Raw genomic sequence first — 9,205 nt, 5'->3', positions numbered from 1 at the left:
TAGTGAACCTCATGAGATACACCAGCAACAAAGTTCTCTATTGGTCATCTTGGTAAGTTGATAATTGGCTGGTCCTCATACCTGTGTAGTTTATTTCTAAGAAGCAGGATTTCAGTCAGCTTCGATAAAAAATAAAACTGCAACATGTCTCCAATAAACTTTCTGTACTTTTATAATTTTTAGAAGCATTCATAAAGAAAAAGGACTTTAAAAAAAAAAAAAAGATGCTAGAAAATCTTTTAAAGAAATTGACAATAATCTAAAGCTCATCAAATGCACCAAGATACAAATAGGCATATAAAACTCAAGCTGAAGGCACAAAGAGGCTTCAACCACCAGTAAATACTGTACAATCCCAATAATGACGGACATATTTACCTACATTGTAGTCTAATTAAGTATAAATTATTACATGAAAATCATCTCTTTTATATATAATGCATGTAGATGATAGAAGAGAAAAGTTATTTTGTCTTTGCCAACAAGTGCTAACCTGTGGTATTAACCCTCTGGGTTTGTTTTTGTTTCACACAGAAGTTGTTCAACCACACTGGCATAGTAGATTTTAACTCCAAACTTGCAGTTCTGTACAGCTCACAGTTCAAAGTATGAAACTAATACTTCAACCGCACTGCAAAGCAAAGGATATAATGTAACATGAGGCACTGAAGACTCAACAAATGTCACGTTATCAACAAAGAGTCACCGAGGTGGGTTAATGACTACATCTTCCTGTTTATTCTATGCACAGTGAATAGGTAGCTTGCAAATGCATTCAAATGTACTACTTGCTTTAAAATATTCATTTTTATTATGACAAACAGTAAGCAGTGTTCTTTGAACCATTACAGGCAGTAGGTAGCTGGTTAAAAAGCCATAAAAAGGCAAATTCCTAATAGGTTTATGAAAAGGGTCTACACACTTAAGTGCTGTCGAAAGGGAATAGAACCCTGTTGTCGTTATCTGCTTTGTGTATCTTCATTGGAGCCATAAAACATGCTATGCTGCTCTTGTTGCTTGAGGTAAAGTCTGAAAATCAGGAAATACATGTGTCAAACAAAGCACGTTTACGCTTAAAAGAAACAGATTAGTTAAACAGACACAATTAACAACTCTCTAACCCTGCTAAGTTGATAAACTCTAAAGTGTAAAAGAGCAGTAAATGCTCTCACTGGCCTTTAAACCTTGAACCAACTATTATAGCTGTATACAGAGGACAGCGAGAAAGGAATGCGCTTTGGCTGTTGTCAGAAAACCTTGATCGCTTCTATGGTTTCTGAATTATAGTCATTAGCTTTGACGCACCTGTCCACACGCTTGCAGCACTCAGTCACCAAAACCCCCCCAAAAGTCCTGAACATATTACATGTGTTCTAAAGATGCCTGAGGGAGTTTTACTAAGGCTGCCACACTGTATGAAGTCAAAGACAAATTGCTTAAAAATGGCTTACAGAAATATAATCTCTAAACATAAAAAAAAAACTACCACAAATTATTATTTTATTTTTTTTACAAACAACAAAGCGTATCTATATTTGGTCAGTTCTGTAAGTGCCTGTGTGACAACAACAAATGTTTGTACCTGCAAAGTAACAAAATCTCTCAATGCAATACTGGGCAGCATATGAAAATGTTCATTCATGTAACCCCCCTCCCCCACCCCGCACAAAAACCAAAACAAATTAAAGAAAGCATACAGAAAGTAAAAAGAAACACAGACAGTTTTTAACACAGAAAAAACAAAACACAAAAACACAATCTGACCTCAGAGGACAGAAAAAAAAAGTGTCAACTTTTTAAGGTCCATCTTAATACTATTCTTATACAGAATATAGTACCAGGCTGAACTGGGCTGGTTCAGCGTACATCCATCCAAAGGAGCAATCAATTTCTGGGTCACACAGAATCAGCTCTTGTCCAGCGTAGTTCATCTTAGGTCTAAAGGCACAGCGTCGGACCGTTTCACACTGACGACTCGCCAACACTACAATGATCCACTTCAGGATTTCATTCTTAAAACTTTGAATGGGTATTTACTCCTTCCTTAGCATGGGATGACAGGAAAGCATTTTAACAGTTTGACTTTATTTTATTATGACCCCTTTGTCACAAACACTGAACATTAAGTAGAAAGATAAAGTGGCAGCGGATGAAGTTGGGAATGGCGAAGGAAAAAAAAAAAAAGACAGAACAAAGAAGCAGCACTGGAGAGGAGCAGAGGTGTCTACTTCAAACTTCATCAAGAAGAATCATCTTCAGCTGGTTATAGATCCATTTGAGTCTTAATAGGCAGGAGCCAAAATCCACCCTGCTTTGTTCTTATTAGTCAGTTCAGGCGTAGAACTCCTTGGTGGGTGCTTTGTGATATGCAGTTGCAGAAAGTTTGTTATCTCCCAGGTCGTAGCTACCTTCATCCTTCTTCTTCATGCGGTAGGCAAGGAGAGACAAGAGGGAAACAGCACAGAGGAATCCAATGACTCCGCACACTATCACAGCTGGAGACGGAAAAAAGAAATACGAAATTATTTTTAAAAAATAACATTTTTATAACAGTTATCTATACTTAACATTTCAGATTCTTCAACAGAAGTCTAAATTTTCTTGAAAACTCACTACTGTAATTTTGTAATGAACTGGTAAGACAGTAGAAACCTAGTCCTTACCTGCTAGCACCTCTTTTCTCTCCAGCAGGTTCTCAGAGGATACCTCCATAGAGTTCTCACCAAATAATCCTTCTCGATCAGCTTTGGTAAGAGTTTCATCAGACTTTTTGATAGGCTCTTCATATTGGGGATTTAACACATCCAGGCGTCTCTCCTTGCCAGAATTGATTACACCATCAGCTCTAGTACTGCCACTGGGAGGCACATTGGTGGTGCTGGGACTAGCATCCTTTCCAAACCAGTCAGCTGTTGGGCCAACACCAAGCCCCTATAAGGATATTAGCACAGTTTAAAAAAAATGCTGAGACATTATGTGGCTTTAGATACTTTCCATTTACCACTATTCACACCTTAAAGCGGTAGCAAATAAATCACAATTAGTTTCTCTGCTCCAAAATTAATCAACCTTAATATTTACTCTCACTATCACCAATTGAAATTAAAAGAATAAATATCCTTGTGTGTGCGATGAATCATCCTGAAGATGGACATAAGTCAGACTTCATGAGGACATGAATCAAAAGGAACAGTCATACTTTACCTTGTCTCCATCAGGGAAAATGTCAGCCTCCTTCGCTGTAGTTGCTGGATCATGGCTGCGTGCCACTGTGGTTGGTGGGTTGTCTGGAGAGTGTACTGTAGGCTGTGGTTGACGCTGCTCTGTTTTGCTAGAGGGGCTAGGCAACGTCAGGACCATATCCCCGGCATCTGAATGGGCACGGGAAACTGAGAAATCACCAACACAAAACACTTCAGAGCATGTCTCTTTTCATTATTATAGAATAGTTTTTTTTTTTTTAATCTATTGGATTAACTGAAGGAATAGGACCGTTTTTCTTGGATAACGAGTTGACATCTGAGGTTACTTGGTTTTACAGCAGAGTCTGCCACAAATGTGGAAACAGTTCCTACTGCAAGTTTTATAACTTACTGAAATTCACCTGAACGTAATGCAGTTTTATATCACGCTGAATGTGCCACGACATCACTCACTACAGTTTACGCAGGTGAGTCATTCAAAGTCTGTGAGTTTCCAATAAAATGTCACCTGGTTCCACTGTATCACCTCAGGACAAACATCTGGTATATTGTAAGTGCATCTGTGTCTGAACATACAAGCACTTGTGGCTTACTTGTGTATTACTCACCAGCCTGCATGTATGATCGAGTGGAGTTAAATAATGTCTAATAATCTGTGATGAAGTTTCTATTTAATAAGCAATACAGGGAAAATATACATATAGATATATTACACACACACACACACACACACACACACACACACACACACACACACACACACACACACACACACACACACACACACACACACAGATAGATAGATAGATATGCATACATATCCTTACCATAATCTCCAGATCCAGAGCCTGACCCACCATCATCACCATCTTCATCGTCTATAGGGAGGTCACCAGATGTTCGGCCCTCTATGTATAAGTCATCACTTGGGCTAAATGACTGGGAGAAGACAAAGAGCTGCCAAAAAGAAGGGGGGATAAAAACATGCAATTTTATTTAAGTAGGAGAGAAACGCACACATAGATTCACACAGAATTCCTTTCACTAATTGACAACATGTGGATCTCGCTACAGTTCTGGAGTAAGACAATACCTCTCACAACCAATGATGTATGCTGGCCAAATATGCAGCAGTGCATGCTGCTGTCTGAGAGTATTACATCCATACTATAGTATGTGCAGTAGATATAGGCTGTTTTCTTGATCATTTCACATGCTGTGGCAGTAATTTGTGATACTTTGCAGAACCACGCAGCAGAGAACTAAGTGTCTTTGAAAGGAGGAGGGATGAGATAAAGCAGCTTCAAAGACAACACAGAGAGCAAGCAAGTAGACGCACACATGGAAAGGGCCGCTTCACATATTAGATTGCACCTCGTGAAATCCTTCCGCCAACCCGAATGCTACACAGAGGAGTGTGATGAAAACCAGTGACCTTCTTTTCCCTTGATCTAAGGCCTAGGCAGACAGAAGGTAATGAGACGAGTGGCTCAAACACAACCGGAGATCACATGAATCAAAGAAAGACACTAACTGTGCTGAAATCGATAAAGAGCCAAAGAAAAAGAAGCTCAAACATATGCTGGTGTTAAGAGAGGGAGAGACACTCACACACAGAGACATGGATGAATATGGCCCATTGAGACCTGAAATATGTCTGGTATGTATACTACGCTTCCACTAACACAGGTGCTGAGAGAGGGTGAAAATAGGGAGAAAGGAAAGGAAGCACAGTTTAGTGTACTTCTCATAAGATACCTGCTCCAGAAAAAGGTTTTACTCCAATAAAAATTCACAAAATATGTTGTCAAAGCAACAGTTCTTTTCAAGTTAACACCATTTTTCTTTTGCTAACAAACCTTTTTATCAGTATGCAATAATGCAAGCAGCCCACAGAAGGGATACAGATATAAAATCTATCTGATCTGCAACTGTACACCTAACATTTAAGGTCATTCTGCAACATGTCACCAAGATACTGGTGTATTCATGTGAAGCATTAATAACACGTAAACCCAAGGGTGACTAAAATAGCAGAAGAGGTGCTGGCGTTCTCACCGACTTCAGCCAGAGATTAGAAAAGCAAAAGCTGTGACTGTCTGTGTCACATACACAATGAGAAATATACTCTATGCCTAGCTTGAGAATTATCAGGTTATAAGGCTATAATCAGACATCAGCAAACTTATGGTAGATGTATGCAAAATCTGTCCAACTATTTTAAAAGACCTCTAAAGACGTACCTTTTTTAACTGCTAACAGTCAAGTCTGAGGTCCATCACAGATTGGACAAGTTCTTTTATATAGCTGTTTTAACTATTGTTAGAGTTTAGTTCTGATTTTATTCTTATTTTCTGACTTCTTTTTAATCGTTATGTTTACTATGCTGTTTATGTGAGTTCTGTGTGTTGTAACTGGCTTCTTGGATTGCAGATGAGTGTGCCTGTAAAGCACTCTGGGTCAACGTCGGTTGTATTAAAATTAGCTACATAAATAACATTGACTTGATAGTCATACAAAAAAGTATTAGATCAAAGTGTTGTACTGTGTTTCACTGGCATTTATTTTACCAGACCAAATCCAGATGTTAACCACACAATTAGCTGAGTCAACACATTATCTTTTTAAACGGATCAATCAAATATTTTTAATTTAGAATTGATTTCACTAAATGCCATTAAGCTTTGACCTCCCACCTACTGGCAGTTTGTTTTCTGCTGACTCTGAATCAGTTCTCCTTGACAGATACAAGTTTTACACTGGGGTTTACTGGAAGATGTGATTTAGAATTTATACACATCTGGAAAGCATACGTATGCATGCAGGATTTACACACCCACTCTGTATATAACATTCTGATATCCTGATGCTTTGTCACAATGAAGACAGTTTACTGGAAACAGCTGTATCACTCCACAGACTGAGTGTTGGTGGAGGGCAACATTAAAGCTGACAATCATCAAAGTCTTATTTTTTGTTTCTCCTTAGCTGATAGCTAGCTATATCCCCAGTGAGCTGCAAAGTAATGAGAGCATGGTCAGATCGAGAGTTAGTTTAGATAACAACGAAAAGCACACAACAGATCTGTCATCACTTGGATAGCAGCAGCAGCAGCAGCAGAGTGCTGTGTTGAAGGTGGTGTATGTTTGACTAAGGCATAAAATGAATAAAATGTCCACAGACATTAAGTAGCTGTAGCCTGTAAGGACAAAATTATCAGATGCCAAGAGAAAATGAATATTCCTCTTAAAACTTTAGTGATCAGACAGAGTTTGGTAATGCAGTCTTTAGTGATGCCAACAGGCAAAATGTGACACAATATCTACTTCTGTCTTACATGTGATTGTTATGTCCTTAATTCAGATTACAGTAATTTGAAACTGCTGACCAGAGACTACAGGTCCCAGTCCACTCCATGTACGCAAAGACCTAATATAGCTTTGTCCATTAGTTGTGTGGTGGTCAAAGAACAGTCAAGATAATCAGTGATATGTGGTTAAAAATAAAAAATATATACTGAAAAATAAATAAATAAATAAATACAATAAAAACTCTCCAAGGGCATGCTAACACTGAAAGTCAAACAAACTGCTACAGCAACTCATCAAAAGAAAAACCTCTTGCAGCTAATCGCATGTGTACAGACTGCCTTTGACACACAGAACAATGTTGTGACTAATGCTGATTAACTGAGAACACATATCTTCCGCCCCACCAGGCTTTTTAGTTCTCCACAGCAGCAAGTGTCAAACTACATAGTTTATATTCATGTTCTTTTGTTTCTAAACGTTTTTTTTCTTCCTCACATGTAGGCGTTTCAGTGGAGTGCTTTTGAAGCCCTACGAAAATCGTCATTAATAGCACCGTGAGGAGGTGTTACCCTTTTCCTCTCGCTCTTAGCATTTGGATGAAAAACTGCTCATATCCCACGCAGCTGCGTGCTTGCCTGGACTAGCCCAGTGGAACTCGCTGTTACTCATCCATCCAGAAAAATGACACAACTACCAGATCACAAACTGTCAAAGGAAGAAAGCCTGTTTAAACATTCATCCTTTGGATTGGAGCAACGTCACTGACTGACTAACCAGTAATTCTACAGCCACACTCATGGGGCAATCGTGGCTCAAGAGTTGGGAGTTCGCCTTGTAATCGGAAGGTTGTCGGTTCGAGCCCCGGCTTGGACAGTCTCGGTCGTTGTGTCCTTGGGCAAGACACTTCACCCGTTGCCTACTGGTGGTGGTCAGAGGGCCCGGTGGCGCCAGTGTCCGGCAGCCTCGCCTCTGTCAGTGCGCCCCAGGGTGGCTGTGGTTACAATGTAGCTGCCATCACCAGTGGGTGGATGACTGGATATGTAAAGCGCTTTGGGGTCCTTAGGGACTAGTAAAGCGCTATATAAATACAGGCCATTTACCATTTTACACTTGGGGACACAGATAGTTTGGATGTAAGATGTAGCCCATCACACCCAGCAATTTAAGACTGGAGTCTGTGTATTAGTGGTATGACATGAAGACGAATCAAAGCATCTGCGGATCAAAGTATGAGATGACACAAATTAAAGTTAAGCAGAAAAAAGGTTTGTTTGTTTTTTGAGTGGCCACACCTGTTTACAAGCTATTATATTCAGAGATTACAACCTGTGGGGCCTTAAAGCAGGACAGGAATGCCAAGCTGTATTCATTTTCACCATATCCACAACTCCCTGAGTCCTACTAAGGGATTGCATGTCTCTTTCCTCTGCTACAAATATACACCAGAAGCAGTATCGTGTTTCAGTTCCGTCTCCTTTCACAATATACAGTCCATAAATCTTAAACAAACTGCATTTCTGCAGAGGTGGTGAGGCTCCCTGGCTCTCATTAGAGATTTCTTACAGTCAATAAATCACCAGCCTGGATATTTTTCATACTTTGTGACGATGAACAAAGCTCTGCTTCAGCCTGTCATCCCCAGGTGTTTTCCAGCTATAAAGCAGCCGCACATAGAGAAACAATGGAAGGGGTAAAGGAGGAGGATTTTGAAATACTCTTTTTTTTTTCCTTAAACCACCTTGGTTAAATATGAATGATTTCCTGGTTTAGAATTTGAATTTGCAGTATAACATTATAAAACGTGTGGGTGAGAAATTCAGGCCAGGTCTGGTTTAAATGTCAAAGCTGTGAGCTAAATGATGAACAGACTTTGGCCCTGTGTGAACTTGACACCAACTGGACGCTTGGCCTCGGTTTGAAAAGGCTGCTGAGGTCAAAAATCACCCAGCTTATAGATCCGGAGGTAACATTTATTTATGTTTTAAAAAGACGAATTCGTGCTGTTCACTTTAAAGGTACATTTAACGTAAATACATAATAATAATAATAATAATAATAATAATAATAATAATAATAATAATAATTAACACAGACAAAAAACTGAGGATATAACATTAAGAGTAATATTTTTATTTTATGTGTAAACTCTATGGGGTAGAACTCAAACAGTCCACATGAACATAACAAACGTTACCCAGGGCTGTCGTTTTCAAAAATATCTTAAAGTTTTAGCCTTCTCGGTTATTTTACATATTAAAGATAATTAATATGTATTTTTCCACTAATACGTCAACTGGAACATGTTTGAATTAAAAAACATTTAAGAAAAGCCACTTACTTTTCCACTGATTGGCCCAGTTGCCAGCCCGACGAGGAACAACCACCACAGATTCCCCATTTTAACTTCCAAAACAATTTAAAAAAAAAAACACGCTGGTTGAAAACGAGAAATTATATGTTGGTACAGTGAAAACGGTCAACTCGCTCTTCGGTGTTCAGTAGTACGTATAATTTGTTGTAGCGCTGTCGCTGTCGAGCCACTTCGTTAAATCTCAGTAAAGTTCCCGAGTGTGTCCCGGACTCGTTGTGAGAAGGACTTCGTCTGAAAAAGTTGTTTAGCCTGGTCGTGAAGCGTGGCTCTCTGCGGTGACGTCAGCACGCCGGTCCTTGACGACGGTAGTGGAGACGCAC

At 39.3% G+C, this 9,205-nt stretch overlaps 1 protein-coding gene across 2 annotated transcripts; it reads right to left on the bottom strand.

Annotated features, from left to right (window-relative positions):
- Window positions 1-1,483: 1,483 nt before the first annotated feature.
- On the bottom strand, window positions 1,484-9,182 carry LOC146563843 (uncharacterized). Of its 2 annotated transcripts, none has more exons than XM_085291183.1 (5): window positions 8,853-9,182; window positions 4,031-4,160; window positions 3,205-3,371; window positions 2,664-2,931; window positions 1,484-2,495 (listed from the first exon to the last, which is right to left on the bottom strand). In XM_085291183.1, exons 1-5 carry the CDS (start codon window positions 8,910-8,912, stop codon window positions 2,332-2,334), a joined length of 789 nt encoding a protein of 262 aa, XP_085147309.1. In that variant the 5' UTR covers window positions 8,913-9,182; the 3' UTR covers window positions 1,484-2,331. The 2 variants fall into 2 exon arrangements, with proteins under 2 accessions (XP_085147309.1, XP_085147308.1); XM_085291182.1 differs by having other exon boundaries at window positions 3,205-3,389; window positions 8,853-9,181.
- Between the last annotated feature and the right edge of the window lie 23 nt (window positions 9,183-9,205).

The sequence above is a fragment of the Mchenga conophoros genome, linkage group LG11 (genome assembly GCF_057382185.1).
Source record: "Mchenga conophoros isolate Kocher_MC1m ecotype Shallow Benthic linkage group LG11, M_conophoros_male_GT1.1, whole genome shotgun sequence".
NCBI classification, from domain to species: Eukaryota; Metazoa; Chordata; class Actinopteri; order Cichliformes; family Cichlidae; genus Mchenga; species Mchenga conophoros.
Note: the sequence above shows the minus strand (reverse complement) of the source record. Positions and strands in the feature narration are given on the sequence as shown.

What these genes read in the sequence shown, in the direction of transcription:
- LOC146563843 (XM_085291182.1), bottom strand. Translation starts at nt 8,912, where the DNA reads ATGGGGAATCTGTGGTGGTTGTTCCTCGTCGGGCTGGCAACTGGGCCA. An exon ending in TTTTCCCTGATGGAGACAAG is followed by an intron (nt 2,932 to 3,204) that starts GTAAAGTATGAC and finishes ATATCCTTATAG; the next exon opens with GGGCTTGGTGTTGGCCCAAC. An exon ending in GAGAAAAGAGGTGCTAGCAG is followed by an intron (nt 2,496 to 2,663) that starts GTAAGGACTAGG and finishes TTCCGTCTCCAG; the next exon opens with CTGTGATAGTGTGCGGAGTC.